This window comes from Hyperolius riggenbachi, chromosome 4, assembly GCF_040937935.1.
Source record: "Hyperolius riggenbachi isolate aHypRig1 chromosome 4, aHypRig1.pri, whole genome shotgun sequence".
Lineage (NCBI taxonomy): Eukaryota > Metazoa > Chordata > Amphibia > Anura > Hyperoliidae > Hyperolius > Hyperolius riggenbachi.
Window position 1 is genome coordinate 390,924,063 of NC_090649.1, and position 18,561 is coordinate 390,942,623.

General features: G+C 44.1%; 1 protein-coding gene across 1 annotated transcript in view; it reads left to right on the plus strand.

Moving 5' to 3' along the window:
* Window positions 1–18,561, plus strand: part of SOS1 (SOS Ras/Rac guanine nucleotide exchange factor 1) — a 156,909-nt gene that overhangs the window by 75,636 nt on the left and 62,712 nt on the right. Inside the window, exons 2-6 of the mRNA XM_068232174.1 lie at window positions 38–163; window positions 6,122–6,253; window positions 8,338–8,502; window positions 15,419–15,628; window positions 18,357–18,500. Of these exons, the coding sequence (XP_068088275.1) occupies window positions 38–163; window positions 6,122–6,253; window positions 8,338–8,502; window positions 15,419–15,628; window positions 18,357–18,500 (777 nt within the window). The remainder of the gene's footprint in view (window positions 1–37; window positions 164–6,121; window positions 6,254–8,337; window positions 8,503–15,418; window positions 15,629–18,356; window positions 18,501–18,561) is intronic.

An 18,561-nucleotide genomic window follows, 5' to 3' on the forward strand; every position in this document is an offset into this window, starting at 1 on the left:
TCCCTCTATCCTTAATATTTTTCCCACTTTTTTGCAGGTTCAAGTACAGGTCCATCCCAACCTCTCATCAGCCGAAGATGCTCTCCAGTACGTTGAAGAGTTAATTCTGCAGCTGCTAAGCATGCTCTGCCAAGCGCAGCCCCGCAGTGTCCAGGATGTTGAGGTACTCAGAGTTAGTTTATATATTGATCTGCTCATAAAGATGCCACTTAAAAGAACTGCATTTTATTCTATTTCTAGTGACTGTGGTGTTGGTCGGCCAAAAACCCATCAAGGTCCTTGCTATTCTGCAGCAAGAAAATTTGGATCAGTCCCACTTGGGCTTACACAGCATAGTTCTGGATACTACCTAATAGCCAAAAATATAGTGTTCATTGTAAACAGTGATGCGTGCAAGATGCCAGACAGATAAAGACTATAGGGAAATAGTGTGCGGTGTAATTTAAAAAATCCATACACAGCACTTTACAGGGTACAAAGCAGGGCTGTGGAGTCGGTACAAAAATCATCCAACTCCTCAGTTTATGAAACCTCCGACTCCAGGTACCCAAAATAGACTTCTCGACAAAGTTGTTCCAACTCTACAGCCCTGGTACAAAGAATTAGTCACTTGTGGCCATCAGTCACACCTGTAAAGTTAGGTGGGTGAGGCCAGGGCTATTCCAGCCAGTTTCCTAAAGAAAAAAAAGTTACAGCAGCTGCACACTGAACTTTAAGTAAACCCAAGACAGCAATAAACACAAAAACAGATAGAAGAGGGCAGCCTTTGGATCCTCCAGACCACCGCCGCTGCCCAGGACTCTCTTGAAGATCACACTCCTCTTCATGCATGAGCACGGCTGTGCTGCATCTACACTCGTATGCCTGTGCAACAGTACGGCCACGTTCGTGCAGGAAGAGGAGTGCGGTCACATAACATATCCGACAAGCTCATGTTGGTTATGTTCCAGAGGTCCACACACGGCACTGGTGGGGTCCAGAAGAATGTGGGAAGCCTCTGCAGGATCCAGAGGCTTCCCTCTTGTGTAAGTATCTGATTATTATTTTTTTCTTTGGGTGGGGGGGGGGGGGGGGGAGTTGTTCTCCGCAGGTAAAGTTAGGGAAACCGAGGTGAGAGACACATGGAGGCAGACATACTTATTAAACAATGCAGATTGCCTGGCTGTCCACTAGATTCTAATACTTTTAGCCATACAGCCTGAACAAGCATGCAGATCTGATGTTCCTGACAAGATTAGCTTCATACCTGTTTCTGGTGATTGATTCAGACACTTATTGACTAGAGTGATCAGCAGGGTGCCAGGCAACTGGTATTGTTTAAATTAAAAGGAAATAAATATGGCATTCACTTCAATGTTGCCACCAGGCACTCTGATTGGGGTTATACTGTTGCATTGCATGCTGAATGTCTTGCTTGTCTAGGAAAAAGACAAGAAATAGAGCGCACTCCGAGAACCAGTGGTAGAAAAGGCAGGGATGCCTGGAATAATCTCACCTTAGAAAGTTGCTGGCAAGCCTGTACAGGTTTGTCCAGCGGCTGCGCATGTGTCCTTCTGGCCGGGGACCAGGCTTGGCAGTGTCCAGATTCTATGGCAGGTTGCACTCGTGCAAAGTGTTATGCAGTAATGAGGTTGTCCAAAACTCCCTGTTGCTCTGTGTGACTGTATAAACAGCTTGCAGGCAGTTGGGAGTAGTGAGTTTTGGACAACCTCATTGCTGCATAACACTTTGCACGAGTGCAACCTGCCATAGCCTGTGGTGCGGCCGCATAGTGCGGAATTTGCATACAGTCCAGGAAGAGACCTGCAAAGATACAACCACGTATTCCAGCCCTACCTTCCTATGGAGGAGAATCTGGACATTGCCAAGCCTGGTCCCCCGCGCGAGGGACATATGCGCAGCCGCTGGACAAGCCTGTACAGGCTTGCCAGCAACTTTCTAAGGTGAGATTATTTCAGGCATCCCTGCCTTTTCTACCACTGGTTCTCTGAGTGCGCTCTATTTCTTGTCTTTATCCTAGATTTCATGGCCACTGAGGTGGTTTCTTAAAGAGCAGCACCATTGCACAAGCCTCACTGCTCGCTCCTTCTAACCATAGAAGTGCCTACCTATACCATCCAATGTCTTGCTTGTGCTTTTATTAAATGTCTGTTTTTAAAATAAATGTCTCATACACTATTGGGCAAAAAGAGATAGATCACTGAGCCTGAAAACTCTTGCATTTCGAAGAATACAGCATGTCATACTTCTGCTTTTGTTCCATTACCAGCCTAAACTTTCACAGTGTTGCCATCTTGTGGTGGGAAATGTATCTGAAATATCAGTTAGTATGCTTGACCTTTTTTTGTGGTTAAACCTCATTTTATTAAACATCAATATAAAAAGAAAAAAAATCTGACAGGTGTGGCAAATTCCACTGTGTTTTGCCAGCTAGCAATATCTCTCTTGTATGTCTCGTGGGGCTACTTTGCGAAAGATTGTTGCACTGGAGTCATCAGGTCCATCATTCTATTTAACCACTTCACCTCCAAGGGGTTTTCCCCTTAAAAACCAGAGCAATTGTCACATTTCAGCGCTGCATCCATTCATTCGCAAATAACTTTCACTACTTATCACACTAAAATGATTTATAGTTTTTTGTTTTTTTTTTGCCACCAATTAGTATTTCTTTGGGTGGTACTTTTTGCTAAGACTTATTTTATTCTAACTGCACTTTAATGGGAATAAGAAGAAAAAAATGGGGAAAAAAATATTTATTTCTCAGTTTTCAGTCGTTTTAAAAAAAAACATTGTACTGTGCATAAAAGCCTCACATTTTATTTGTCCTGATTATTGCAATGTTTAAAATATTTCCCTGGTACAATGTATGGCGCCAATATTTTATTTGGAAATAAAGGTGCATTTTTTTCAGTTTTGCGTCCATCACTAATTAAAAGCCCATAATTTAAAAAAAATAATAGTAATATACCCTCTTGACATACATATTAAAAAAGTTCAGTCCCTGAGGTTACTATTTATGTATTTTTTTTATTGCAAAAGTTTTATTTGGGTATTTATGGGAGAGTGTAGGAGTTAATTTTAAAGTATGTGTAGGTCTTTATTGAAATAAATTTATGTAGGTGTAGTCTTACTATTTGGCCACAAGATGTACTAATAGTACGTGAGCAAGAAGTAATGCGTGGACGTGTTACTTCGGTAGCTACAATGACCACAGGCATCTCATTGATGACGGTGATCATTGACATGGGCATTTAGATTAATGAATGGGAACTGCATTCCCATTGAGAGTGAGAACACGAGCGGGAGTGCGAGAAGGAAAGGGACGAGTATCTACGCCCCTGAGAGCTGTAGAGGGATTTTTCAGAGACGTAGATATTCGTCTCGGGGAGGGGATGGGGTTAAAGTGCATCTCTAGGGCAGAGGTGCCCACACTTTTTCTGCTTGCGAACTACTTTGAAAATTATGAATTAAAAATGATCTATCACAGTACCTAGTAACCAATATGAAAAAAACAGTCCAATGAGGCTGGCACCCACTGGTAGTAAAATAATGCTCTTTTTATTTAAACATCATTAATATAACATTGTCAATATAAAAATAACACAGAAATGGCCATGGCCATTTGTTTTCTATTGATACAACATAGTTGTTTGGAATGTGGGTGTGTGGATAACATCGCTTAAAAGACTTATCATTTATTTTTGCCGGGTAATGTCATTTGAGTGACATCGCTCGTTTATGTTCGCCAAATTATATCTAGCATGTGTTACTCTTCCTACTAGATTTTAGTCTGTTGCAGAGAATGTACCATTAGAACAGAGTTTAGTTTGAATAAAGGGTGATTGTCATCCACTCATAGCAGAAATATAGAGTTTCGTTGCATCAGACTTTAAAATACCCATGAAATAAATACCATTGCTGCTGAACATTTTGTTGGCTGAGAACTTTGTAATAGAAGATAAAGCACTTGACAAAATGGGTACCAGATTAACTTACAACAATCTTAGACCTACTTATTTATAAACCTTTCAATTAAATCCTGACAGCATATTTAACACGTTTTGCTGCTGCTTTTAATGTCCCTTCTTGAAAAGCATCTCCAGTGTGACGTAAAGGGTGTTCAATAGCTAATTATGTTTTGATTTTGACCTTTGCAAACATCCTGAACGTGAGGAAAGCCTCCGGGCCTGATAGGGTGTCACCAGCCTGCCTGAAAACGTGCTCACAGCAACTTGCTCCCGTCCTGACCCCCATCGTCACCAAAACTCTTCAGGAAGGCAAGGTCCCCACGTGCTTCAAACAGTCTATCATACCGGTCCCCAAAAAGCAAGGAAACTCCAAATTCAACAACTTCAGGCCCGTGGCCCTTCCCTCCAACATCATGAAAACCTTTGAAAGAGTGGTCCTGTCCCACATTAAGCACAACACCGCCCCCTACTGGACCCATTCCAGTTTGCGTACAGAGCAAACAGATCCACCGATGACGCTATCAACATCTATTTAGAGCTTGCAAATGAACACTTGGACAAATCGAACACGTATGCCAGGATCCTTCTACTAGACTTCAGCTTGGCATTTAACACCATCTGTCCCCGCATACTGCAGCACAACCTTGTAGCACTGAATGTCCATCCCACCCTTTGCCTGTGGATCGCAGACTTCCTGACCAACAGGTCTCAAGTTGTAAAGCTGGGGGATGTCATCTTTCAACCAAGGGCAACAAACACGGGGGCTCCACAAGGCTGTGTCTTGTCACCGATCCTGTTTCCCTCTACACAAACAACTGCAGATCCACGGCAAACTCTGTCAAGGTCATCAAATTCGCCGATGACACCACCATCGTTGGCCTAGTAACCAACAGTGACGAACAGGCCTACCGTCTGGAGGTTGAAAGATTATGCCAGTGGTGCAGGGACAACAGACTGGTCCTTAAAACAACCAAAACTGTTGAGATGATAGTGGATTTTAGGAAGCATGCCCCCGCCACTCCAGCAATCTACATTGACGGCATTGAGGTTGAAAGAGTGGCCAGTGTTCGCCTCCTGGGCACTACCATCTCTAAAGACCTGACCTGGAAGGAAAACACTACCTAAACCCAGAGAAAAGCCCAGCAGACGCTTTTCTTCCTCCGATAACTGAAGAAGTTCGGCATGGCACAAGAACTGCTGATGAACTTCTACACTGCCACCATTGAGTCTGTCCTCTGCTCATCGATCCTAGTCTGTTTCGCTGGTTCATCCATCAGGGACAGATACAAACTTCAGAGGATCATTAGATCGGCGGAAAGAATTATTGGAAGACCGCTCCTCTCACTTGACTACTTCCACTTCTCCAGACTACGCTCCAGAGCACTGAGGATTGCCGGCGACCACTCACACCCTGGTCACCGCTTTTTCATCTGGCTACCTTCAGGCCGCAGGTTTCGAGCCATCTACGCCAAAACTTTGAGGCATAGTAACTCCTTTTTCCCCTGTGCTGTCAACCTCCTGAACTCGCTGGACTGAACTACTCTCACACTCCCTCCATAGTAATGTAGTGTAAATTAAACTGCCAGAGGAGAGAAGGGAATGCTTTGTATTGGCACTTTTGTTCCTGGAATACCACACTAAATAGAGGGATGTTTTAAACCGGCAGTGGGATCACCTTGCATTTGGATTTGGTGCATGAATTTCATCATAGTCTGTCAGCATACAGACATTTTACATGTACCCGACAATAGAAGGTGTGTATACTTGCAGACTTGCTATGCCTAAGAGTAGAAGAGTTTGTCACGAAGCAGGTCATTTCGGCATGCGCTCTTCCATGCTCCACTCCTGACCTGGGAGCTGCCATTGACATGATGTTATGTTAATGGCTGCGCATCAGTGTAATTCAGGTGTCGGCGTTCGCTGAACCACTAATTACTTCTCCCTCCGAGTTGCTACAATTCAGAGGGGCAATAGTAATTATCGGCGCCCGGAATTAGAGTGGCAGCAGGATGAATTCAGCTCACCCTGCGCATAGTGACCGGGTGCCGAGAATCCACATACGCTATTTTTCTCACTTTTTATTGTTCTGCCTTTTTCAAGCACACCCAGAGATGCTTGATAATTTAAGCATGTTTTTCTTCTTTTCTCTTTAGGAACGTGTTCAGAAGAGTTTCCCTCACCCCATAGATAAGTGGGCAATCGCTGACGCTCAGTCTGCTATAGAGAAAAAGAAGCGGCGGAATCCTTTATCTCTCCCTGTAGATAAAATCCATCCTTTACTCAAGGTAACTGAGATAGCAGCGGCACTGTGCTACAGGTCATGTGACAACCGCCAAGTGGGTTGGAAAGGAGATTGGTGTGAAATCAGTTAATAATTGTCAATTGTATTCTTGCATTAATGAGTTTCCTTTCACTTCATTTTAATGAAAATACTTGGTTTCTAAACATGAAGTGGCAAACAATAAATTGTAAGCAAGTTATATTAAACCTGGACTTTCATGGCCATCTTTAGGTGTCATTCACACAGGCATATTCCTGTTTCTGTAACTCCATTTTAAGAGAATTTAATCACACTTCAGTATAGAGCTATGTACAGACCTGGGATAAATGTTGCCCAAAATGACGATTGTTGCAAGTGACCGTTCGCAGCAGTCCATGTACGGATGTGCTGACTGGCTTTCTGCCAAGCAGCCCATTCTGTCTTTGGAGAGGGGAGGAGAAGCGGTTGTCCCTCTGCAGCTTGTAGGATAAACTGAAAAAGTGATCAGACAAGTGGGATCCAGATCAGTGGATTGCTGATTGGAAGCTGCAGAGGTTGAGGGACACCCACATTAGATTTTTAACGAGTAACTGTCGGGCATAACATCAAATATCAATTCTTTATTTTTATCTGGTAAACAAGTAATACGGGTGCTAACCAGGCAATCCAAAAGTTAAAATCTCTATTACTTTTCTTGTTTATAAATGATCATTCCCCAGTTTACCTGACTCTTATTTGGTACGTTGCCACACAAAGGAAGTTGCATGGCATGCTGGGTTGTCTTTTTTTGCTTCTGTACATTAGTTAAGTCTGAGGGGAAATAAAGAAGCAAAAAAAGACAACCCAGCATGCCCTGCAACTTCCTTTGTGCGGCATTGTACCAAATAAGAGTCAGGTAAACTGGGGAATGATCATTTATAAACAAGAAAAGTAATAGAGATTTTAACTTTTGGATTGCCTGGTCAGCATCCGTATTACTTGTTTACCAGATAAAAATAAAAAATAGATTTTTGATTTAATGCCTGACAGTTACACTTTAACCCCCTTGCCGGTTATCCCGAGCTCAGCTCGGGGTAACCTGCGCAGGAGGATTCCTCAGGCCCCGCTGGGCCGATTTCTATCAAATAAAAAGCAGCACACGCAGCCGGCACTTTGCCAGCCGCGTGTGCTGCCTGATCGCCGCCGCTCTGCGGCGATCCGCCGCGAGCAGCAGCGAAAGAGGGTCCCCCCAGCCGCCCGAGCCCAGCGCAGCCGGAACAAACAGTTCCGGCCAGCGCTAAGGGCTGGATCGGAGGCGGCAGACGTCGGCTGACGTCCATGACGTCACTCCGCTCGTCGCCATGGCGACGAGGAAAGCGAAACAAGGAAGGCCGCTCATTGCGGCCTTCCTTGTTACTTTTGATCGCCGGAGGCGATCGAAAGTGCGGATCCGGAGCGCCCTCTAGTGGGCTTTCATGCAGCCAACTTTCAGTTGGCTGCATGAAATAGTTTTTTTTTAATTTAAAAAAAACCCTCCCGCAGCCTCCCTGGCGATTTTAATAGAACGCCAGGGAGGTTAAGCAAAATGATGATGAACAATCACTTCAAGTGGTTAAAATCTAGTGTGTGGTAAATTAACTACACAGACTTTTCAAGGTATGTATGTATGTATAAAAATATATAGTGTAGTTAATACATCTGATCCTTGGCTTGTAAAGGTTCTTTTTTATGTTTGTGCAAGTTCGACCTGATCACAGGTCCATTTCAGCAGTCTTGTTGTATAACTAGTAGAGCTTGTTCACACTGCAAGCACTTTTGTTAATGTGACCTTAAAAGGGTGTTCCCACAGCAGCGTTGCAATTTGGTTGAAATCACAATTGATCTGCATACGGCATTTATCAGAGTATATCAGCTTTAAGGAATGTGCAAAAATGTGCATTCTTTCAGAAATTGCATTATAAATTCATAATCGGTAAATGCTTAACGATGGTCAGTGGGATGCAAGTCAGAAGTACTGTAGATTATCTCTGCTGATTATTCCTAAAAATATGTGATAGTTGCTGTACACAACAAAGCATTGTCTGATGTTATATAAATCACTTTTACTGCAAGCTTTTTCTTTTCTTGCAGGAGGTCTTAGGCTATAAAATTGACCATCAAGTATCTGTTTACATAGTAGCAGTATTAGAATACATTTCTGCTGATATTTTAAAACTTGCTGGAAATTATGTGCGGAATATCAGGCATTATGAAATCACCAAGCAAGACATCAAGGTTGCCATGTGTGTGGATAAGGTAGGAACAAGCTCTCCTTCTCTATATTGCTTAAAGGACATGTGTAACATTTCCCCCCAAAAGAGTTAAAGTATAACTGTAGAGAAAAGAATATGAAGGCTGCTATATTGTATTTCCTTTTAAACCATTACAGTTGCTTGGCAGTCCTGCTTATCTGTTTGGCTGCAGAAGAGTCTGAATAACACCAGAAACAAGCACACAGCTTATCTTGTCAGATCTGACAGTAATTTCAGAAACATCTGATCTGCTGCACGCTTGTTCAAGGACTATGGCTAAAAGTATTGGAGGCAGAGGATCAGCGGGATATCCAGGCAACTAGTATTACTTACAAGGAAATTAATATGGCAGCCTCCATATCCCTTGTTTCAGTTGTCCTTTAAATACTTACCTCAATAATAGGAGGAAGCCTCTGAATAGTCCTGAGGCTTCCTCGATCTTCCACTCCCTCTCCTGTGCTGTGCTGGGACCCTATGAGCAATCTTCGACAACAAAGACAAAGATTGTTCTTGGCTGTGCTCACCTCCATGTACAAGGGCAGCCACACTGCACAGGTGCAAAGTACGGCTTGCACAGTAACATGGAGGCACCTGTAGTGCACAGTTTTGTTTTGTTTTTTCCCTCTGTGCACAAGCGGCTCTGTGCTACTGCACAGGCAGCTGCACAGTGTGGCTGTGGTTGAACACAGAAGGAAGAGCGGCCGTTAAGACAGGAAAGGGCCTGGCCTGCAGCGGAGGGGTCACAGAGGATCTGTTCGCTCCTAAGCCATTCTGATAAGATTGAATGTGTGCAGGGGAGGACTGGAACCCTTTGGCCTGGGGGGACAACACAACCTAGAGGCCCATTCACGGCAGCACCAGCCTGCGCACAAGCCCCCCCCCCTTAACTTCACTAGGACCCAATCCTGCACCCCTAACCCCAGCCTGCATTCCTCCCCCCCCCCCCCCCATTTCACTTCACTATGATCCACAGACTGCACATACTCATTCCTCCCAATACTATTTCGCTTCGCTATGACACCTCCACAACACACACAGGAATTGACAGGCGGCAGAAACATAGCCATTATGACAACCTGACCGGTGTCCAGCAGCAAGCAAGGGTCCCGCTTTCCACTTCCTCGCGTCTCTCAGCCAGGTCACAGCTGGTTGTCTCGTCTTACACACACGTCCCAAATTTTGGAGCCATAAAAAAGGGACACCAACACCTGACCTATACCTTTAACCATGTCACAATTTAACAAGCTGCACACCCCCTCCTCTTTACAGTTCCCTGGTGTCTAGTGCTCCCCATGGGACTCTGTACCAATTTTTAAAAACTTTTTAAACTAAACTCTTCCTAAGGGAGGTTCGTTATAGGATACCTTAGCCCTAATTTAAAAATGATGCCCTGTGTGTATGGGGAGGGGTGCATAGGCTTACCACATCTCTTGTGGCCGTGCGTCTTCAACGGTTCACCCGCTGTGCCTCACGTTTCTTTGTTGGCACCCTTTGACCTGGACATACTGTGCTGCACATGCGCAGTATGTCCTATTGGGCTTTCTGTGATGGCACTCGTCAGCACATGCCCGGTATGTGCTCCACCGGTGCCGTCACAGAAAGCCCAATAGGACATACTGCGCATGTGCAGGGCAGTATGTCATGGACAAAAGGTGCACCTCCCTACACACAGGGCATTATTTTTAGATTTAAATTTAGGCTAAGGTATCCTTTAATTGTGTGGGCTTTTGGGTGTGAGCAGGAGCTTAGTAGCCACCCCCCAGTCTATATGGAGGCCTCCATTTTGTCTCACCTTGCCAGAGAACCACAGTGATGTCCCTGACAGCCGTAATGCATACCTAGGAGGTGTAATACAAGCTGGGAGCTGTAACTGCATCAATTAACTACAATTCCCAGCATGCATTGTGGCTGCCAGGGACACAGAATGTCACTGTGGGAATTTCAACCTGCAGCACAGAGACCCATAAAATGGAGGCCTCCATATGGGGTGGGGGGGAGCGTACTAAGCAGCCCCCATAAGTATTTTACTTAGTAAATACACACGGCATCCAAAAGCCTACACAGGTAACAAACCTTGCTTAACATACTGAATATTCTGGTGATTAATGAAACAAACAGGTTGCTCACCAGTGTTAGTTGCTGATTTGATATGCAGAGCAAGCCTGTGCACCCTCAGGAAGGATCATCTACTTCTATAGGGATGCCTGCGTTCTCTCAGCTACTCCACGTCACAAAACTTCTCTCAATAAACATTCCTTTTAGCCTTGCAGGGTCGGGTGACAGCGATCTCTGCCTGTGCTGAATAGCACAGGAGACCTTGATGATAAGAGGACAGGACCAGAGAGTTGTGAGGCTGAGCTATAAAGTAGTAACGTATACAGCCTAACAGCCTAGAGACTCCAAGCTAAACAGAGCGCAGAGCAGGGCCGGTTCTAGACAGGCACATATAAGGGGGCAGCCAGAAATTTGCAGGGGGCATAAAAAACCCCTGCGCCGCGCTACGCGCGGCGCGCCAAAAAATGGGCGTGGTCATGCAGCAGACCGTGGGTGTGGTCATGGGTGGGGCCAAATATACATGACTTTAGCAGTGGTGTTAAAGGTCTGCTGGGATAGTTTGAGCTCTGCTGTAGTGCATCCCCCAAAAATATATGTGATCTGACAGCATTTCACCAAAAATACACTGCCAAGTTGCTGATGTATGGCACCCTTAAAGGAAACCAAAGATGATTGATACTGTTTTATACATACCCAGGTCTTCCTCCAGCCCCATGCACACAGATCGCTCCCACGCCGCCGTCCTCTGCTGCCTGCTGCTGCGGTATTGGGTCCCGTTAGTTCAGCCAGTCTGCGCAAGAGGAACTGCGCTCTTTACGTATCTCTCCAGCGACCACCGAAGAGATACGTAGAGGGCGCACTTCCCTTGGGTAGACTGGCAGAACTAACGGGACCCAATACCGCAGCAGCAGGCAGCAAAGGACGGCGTCGTGGGAGTGATCTGTGCGCATGGGGCTGGAGGAAGCCCCAGGTATGTATACAACACTGTCAATCATCTCTGGTACACTTTAAGACATTCTTAATAGGAGACCAGCAGCAGCTACAAATGATTAAATTAGGATACACAAAGCTTAAGAAGCTAGGACAGGCAGTGAAAGGGTTAAAAGAAAATGCAGGCTGAAGTGAGCAGAGCAGATAGAAGAGCAGAGGGCAGGTCAGTCAGTGAGACTGAATAGTGAAAAGAAGGGGGGTGAGCCATTACACAGAGTATATCTGACCTCTGTGCAGATTGTTCCTGCTCCCTGAGCTGCAGATAGGAATCAGTTATTAATAAAAGAGTATCCCCCTGCCCACCAATCATCACAGTGATGTGGGCACAGGGTCCTCAGGTCAGTGTGGGAGGTCAGGGGACTTGTACATTATACACAACATAGCGCCGTCCATCAGCAGCACACAGGCAGTCTGACAGGCTGTGTCCTGTGTATGCAGAGAGCTGGGCGGCTGGGACTGGAGACATAAATCACTTGCCTTTTCCTCTCATGTCTCCCCAGCGCGCCCATCCTTCTCATTCAGATACAGAGATACTTGTGGCTGGCTGGCCGGGATCACATGGGGCGGGCAGCCAGTGAGAGAGCAGAGTGTCTCACTCCTCTCTCACTGGCTGCCTGGCCCCATGTGATACCCGACCAGGCTACTGAGTGTCTCTATCTCCGCCCTCTACACACAGCACAGCGGAGATAGAGGAAATGTGTCTGCGTTCCATGGACCAGGAAGCAGCAGCATATTTGAGGGGGCAAGAAGTCTATTTGAGGGGGCTCTGCCCCCTCTTGCCTCCCCCTAAAGCCGGCCCTGGCGCAGAGAGAGCAGAACAACTGCACAGCCAGAGTCAGCCTCACAACTCTTGGAGCACGCTCAGCCCATCACACAGATCTGCCACCAGAAAGAAGAGTGGCTGCGTGTGTTCAACTTTTAAACCTGTTCTGGCGCGGTGCTGCAACAATCGGAAGGCTGCTAGTCAGGGGGAGAGAGATCGTTGTCACTGCAGCTAGAGCCAGCCGGGTGTGTCTGCAGTACACTATTCCTGACAGCTAGGAGGACTGAGCCGGTGACCGGCCAAAGACAAACAGTAAGTCTGTGACGGGGGCGGGCCAGGCAGGGGGCTGGCTTTGAAGTGAGAGGCGCGGCTGCAGTAGTACACTAATTGCGAGGCTGCAGCTGCGCACACAGGCTCTCTGTCACTGCGATGCGGTCTGCATCTATCCTGCACAGCTCACCGGCCCTAATTACTTAGAACCAGGGCGGCCCGGGGGGCAATTGCCTCCCGCCCCCCCGGGCCAGTCCGCCCCTGAATGTGTGTCTGCAACCCCTGCCACTCCCAGCTCATGACATTCGGGTCCTGATTTACTAAAGACCCTCAGACTGGATAGCAGTAGTGAACAAGCAGCAAAATGCCATCTTCCCTAAAGTCTTTTCCTAACGCACTTGGGCTGAAGAATTGTTTTTGCAATTTAATGTAATTAAAAAAATACTATTTCATTTCAATTTGCAGACTGCTGTGATTTTTCAAAACTGGCGGTAAACCTAAGTTATGTTATAATGTGCACAGCGCTCCAAGTGCGTGGGAACAACTGGGATTAAGAGCTCAATATACCCTTTCCCAGTGCTTAACACAATATATGAGATGCAATATCATATAGCAATCATACAACTCGTATTGGATTAAACTCAGTCCAATTTTTTCCTCTGTCTGCACAATCTGCTCTATAGTCCAGCATATAATCCACACTGAATTCCAGGCTTTCAGGTAAAAAACAGTCCCACAGTTAGTAGTTATACTCTCACCGGTGTCCAGTGGCTGATAACACAAATACCAGCAGTCACGCTAATTACAGATCCAGGCATTAACTCTCCTCATCAGCTTCACTCTGTATTGAACTCGAACAGGACAAGAAAAAAACATAGTGTAATCCAGTTTAGGCAACGCTATCGAGTGACACCCTCCACCAGTGAGCACCTCTGTGCCAACACACTGTGTCCGTGTACACACCACCACCACCGATCTCTAAACGCTCACCAGATTCAATGGCTGACTGTTTCCAGACCAGCAAATGCGTTTGGGTGTCATTCAGATACTGCCATACGGACTTCCGCTTTCCACCAGCTTTTTCCTTCCTTAAAAACTCAGAACAAATGCCTCCATAGCATAACTCCGTTTTATTAAGATATATAAAAGGTAAAATTGCACTCACAAGTGTAAAAAGATCATGCGCATATCAAGTAAAAAATCCTCGGCGGCTCTCTGCCATCTGCGTCTCTGCTGCCGCCGCACCTGAGGCCACGCCCTACCGGTTTCGTCACGTATGACTCATCAGGGGCTTGCCTCAGCGTCGGCAGGGAGACGCTATGAACACCTCATTATGCAAATAACTTCCTGGTTTGTATGATGCCCTCTACGTTAACTGCTACTATGTATAGCGCCTCCTGCTTGCACTATGGACATACTTCTGGGGAAAAGAATTAAACCATTTAGATAAATCCCTCCAGAATCCTGCTCCACATTGCTTAAACTTAAGCGCTACCATCCTTCTCCTAGTATCTGTATACATAACATATACATATGCATTCTCATTCTCACAGTGTTTTGATACATAACATATACATATAATTCTAATCCCCCCATTACCATTTCTAACCTTGCGACCTTATATAACCCCATACAGAGTGTGACCAGACTACCCCCATACTTAATATCATAGATGACCAGTTATATTATACATTACCAAAATACATTATAGCAACAAAATATTTATATTAAACCTGTGACATACGTGTATACCTATATACTTGACCCCATATGGCCTTTAAACCTCCCATATACAATCCCCTTAATCCTATGATACAATGGCATACATATATGTCACATCCCATTCCCAACATCAAAATGTCTCTATATAAATGACCTGTAACAGGCCATACTCCTGTACGTCCCTATAGAATGGACATGTGGCACCTGCCACTGCTTCTTGGTGAATAAACCCGTGACTGATATGTCCTAAACCTAAGTTGCATTACTTTTACAGTCTGTTATCTGTATTGTAATGTGTGCTGCACCAGGTATTTTGCGCTTCCTGCAGAAGTAATTAGCTGGGCAACACAGCAAGAATTATACCTTGCTTTCCACACCTGCACAAACTGAGTGATTGGCAGGTAACACTGAGGGCCAATTCAAGGTGATGAGTAGTTTGGAGATGCGAGCTACTTATCACCTTGCCATCGCATGAGGATTACTGACAATTCCTATTGCCAGTTTCCTTCGCGCGATGGCCGATAGTGGGGAGCATTACTCAGGGAAAAGCCTGAGCGATGCTCCCATGTTACGGGCGCTGGAGAGCAAGGTTTTATCCTGTGGTGCTGTCCTTCAGCGCCACGGCCTCGCTCACTAGAGATCAGTGCGCATCCGCTGCTGAATCTGAGGGTCTCCTTTAATGAGACCCCCAGAGCTCCCTGTCGGGCGGCCGCATATCTCCGAAGCCCCCCTGCCGGTCAACCGACAGTAATTAACATGCCGCCTCTCACCACAAATGCCGATGCGTAATTCCAGTGTATTTGTCACTGTAATCATTGTGTATAGGAGCCCCAGCAAAGCATCTTTGAAGCTCCCGCTGGGGCTCCCCATTGGTACACTGTCTGTACCATTTTCATTGGCTCACACAATGGACCAATGGGAAGCCCCGGCGGGAGCTTCAAAGATGCTTTGCAAGTGTTCTGTGCAACTGATTACATGTGCAGGAAAAGGGGATTTTCCTGCACGCAGAATTTAACAGTTAACAGAGGCGTTGCTGCAGTCGCGTACAGAAAACATTCTGTGTGATAGATATGAAATAACTATGATGCAGATGACATTTTGTCACCTCTCTCTTACACAGGTGTTAATGGACATGTTCAACCAAGACGAGGAAGACATGAGCGTATTGTCCTTAGCTGATGAAGAGCCATCTACTTTAGGGGAACAAACGTATTATGATCTAGTTAAATCTTTTATGGCAGAAGTTAGACAATATATAAGGGAACTCAACCTCATCATTAAAGTATTCAGAGAACCTTTTGCCTCCAACACAAAACTGTTCTCAGCTCATGTGAGTTTGTCTTTTTCCTATACTATGATGCATTTACTTTTAAGTATTGTTATAGGTTTATAACTTTGCTTACAAAACTGTAATTTTTCATAAAGCTCAGTTCAAGGCAGAATCAAAAATGAATGGTGGTATATTATGGCTACAGAATTCACTACAGTAGCATTAGGCTTGCTGTAATTACATTGAAATGCATGATGGGAACTGAGTCTCTGGAGTTCAGTGGGTCATTCTGTATGAGCCAGAGCTCAGCCACGCCACCTAGAGACTAGTCTTGTAATTGACAGTGTGCTGTAGTCTGAAAGCTTTACCCATTCCCAATTTCAACCGGTAACAGATGCAGGGTCTACCTGCTGTTGGAACATGAAGTGACTTTTGCTTTACTGTGTAACATTATTTAATTTCCTGATCTATAATCAGTTAATATTCCTATTTGGCTGGTTTATTGAAACTGAAATGAGTTGCACTAGATTGACGGACCTCTCAGGATACATAAAGATGTTTTCATTACTTACCTAGACAAATGTCCTTCCTTATGTTTTTATTATGAAACAATGTAAATAAGCTAAGATTATATGTAAGAGGTTATATGTAAGATTAGTTAAAATACAATAGAATGTAAAAAAATGCAGTACAGGTAGTCCTCGGTTAACGTACGATATAGGAACTGTAGGTTCGTTTTTAACCTGAATCCGTTCTTAAGTCAGAACACTGTGCCATCTCTGTCCCCTGTGCCTCCACAGCTGGAGAAAAATATAAACCACTTTTGCCCCATTTACCGAATGCGTTTATCTTAGGGAATTGCAATTTCTTGAAATTTTTTGATGCATTTACCACACAAGTCGGTAATTTACCTCTCTAGTGGGTAATTCTAATTTTCTGTGTGGTAATAGGTTCAGTGAATTGGAATTGGGGAAGGTGATCTGTAAAATCAGCTGTTTTCAGCATTACCTAATGCGGTAATGCTTAGTGAATTGAGCCCTATGTGTCCATATACAGTTCCCAATTGATGACTTTATATCACTTACTCTCTCTCTCTCCTGCCCTTTTTTCAACAAGGTTTATTTTGTTGTTCAAGCTTCCTATAGAACATTCTATGTACAGTCTATTCTTGTATTAGAAATAGTAATACAGTGGAACCTTGGTTTGCGAGCATCATTTGTTCCGGAAACATGCTTGTAATCCAAAAGCAGTCTTATATCAAACCCAATTTCCCCATAAGAATTAATGGAAACATGTAAACAAGACGTTCACTATAACTAACAGAATCATTGCCATCTGTTGGCTCACCCAAACTTTTTTTTTTTTAATGTTGCTTAACTGGTTGAACTCGATGGACGTATGTCTTTTTTCAACCAAAATAACTATGTAACTATGTAACTATGTAACAAGGAACTTACCCAATGACAGTTACTTTTAAGGATTTCATGGAAATGTGACTTTGCACAGTCTCTACACTCAGGTTAAGTTCCAATAAGTACAATCCTGCAGCGTCAAAGGGAGAAGAACTATCGGCTCAGTTGTGATGACATGATGCATGTATACTCTTTTTGCTTGAATATCAAGACATTGCTTGTTTATCAAGTCAAAATTTCACATACATTTTTGCTTGTATTGCAAAGCACTCTCAAACCAAGTTACTCTCAATCCAAGGTTTTACTGTAATAGTCTATTTGGGCATTACTGATTATTAAAGCAGAAAGTTGATCTGCAGCTCTACAATGTAAGCATGGTGAATACTGTAGTGAAACTGCTTTCTTTTAACCACTTCGCCATATCTGGACGCATATATCCGTCCAGATAGGCAGTGGTGCTGCAGCCATGTGGTGCGCGCGATCGGGCGCGCTCCCGCTGCCTCCCGCTGCCCCCCCCCGATCAGTGAATGGGAATATAATTCCCATTCACCGATCTAAGTCCCCGGCAGAAATACCGACGCTTTCTCATCAGAGAGCGTGGTATTTCTGCCCCCAGGAAACTTCTTCTCTTCATTTTAGTTCCTAGATGCGACATCGTTCGCATCTAGGAATTTTTTGAATGTGGCCATCTTGTGGCCAAATAGTAAACTGCACCCACATACCTGTATTGAATAAAAAAATACATTATATTACATCTAAAATTGGCTATTTACCTCCCAAACTAAAATTACCCAAATACATTTTTGTATTAAAAAAAAACTAAAAAAAATTACAATTAAAAAAAAAAACTACATAAATAGTTACCTAAGGGTCTGAACTTTTTAAATATACATGTCAAGAGAGTATCTTATTAATTTTTTTAAAATTATAAGCTTGTAAATAGTGATGGACGCAAATTGAAAAAATGCACCTTTATTTCTAAATAAAATATCGGCGCCATAAATTGTGATAGGGATGTAATTTAAATGGTGTAATAAGCGGGACAAATAGGCACATAAAATGCATGGGTTTTAATTACTGTAGCATGTATTAATTTTAAACTATAATGGCCAAAAACTGAGAAATAATGATTTTTTTCAATTTCTATCTTAATCTTCCTGTTAAAATGTATTTACAGTAAAGTGGCTCTTAGCAAAATGTACTACCTAAAGAAAGCCTAATTAGTGGCGGAAAAAACGAGATATAGATCAATTAATTTTGATAAGTAGCGATAAAGTTATTAGCGAATGAATGGGAGGTGAACATTGCTCGGATGCATAAGATTTTCGAAGCTGTAGGCTGAAGTGGTTAATAATTGTTGTCTTTCCATGTCTTAGGATGTAGAAAATATATTTAGTCGGATCATTGATATCCATGAACTTAGTGTAAAGCTTCTGGGCCTTATTGAGGACACAGTGGAGATGACAGATGAAGGCAGTCCTCACCCTTTAGTAGGAAGCTGCTTTGAGGACCTAGCAGAGGTAAGTTTTTAGTATTTGATAGACTTGGCCATCAAGTTTAGACTTTCTCTCGTTTTGTTGG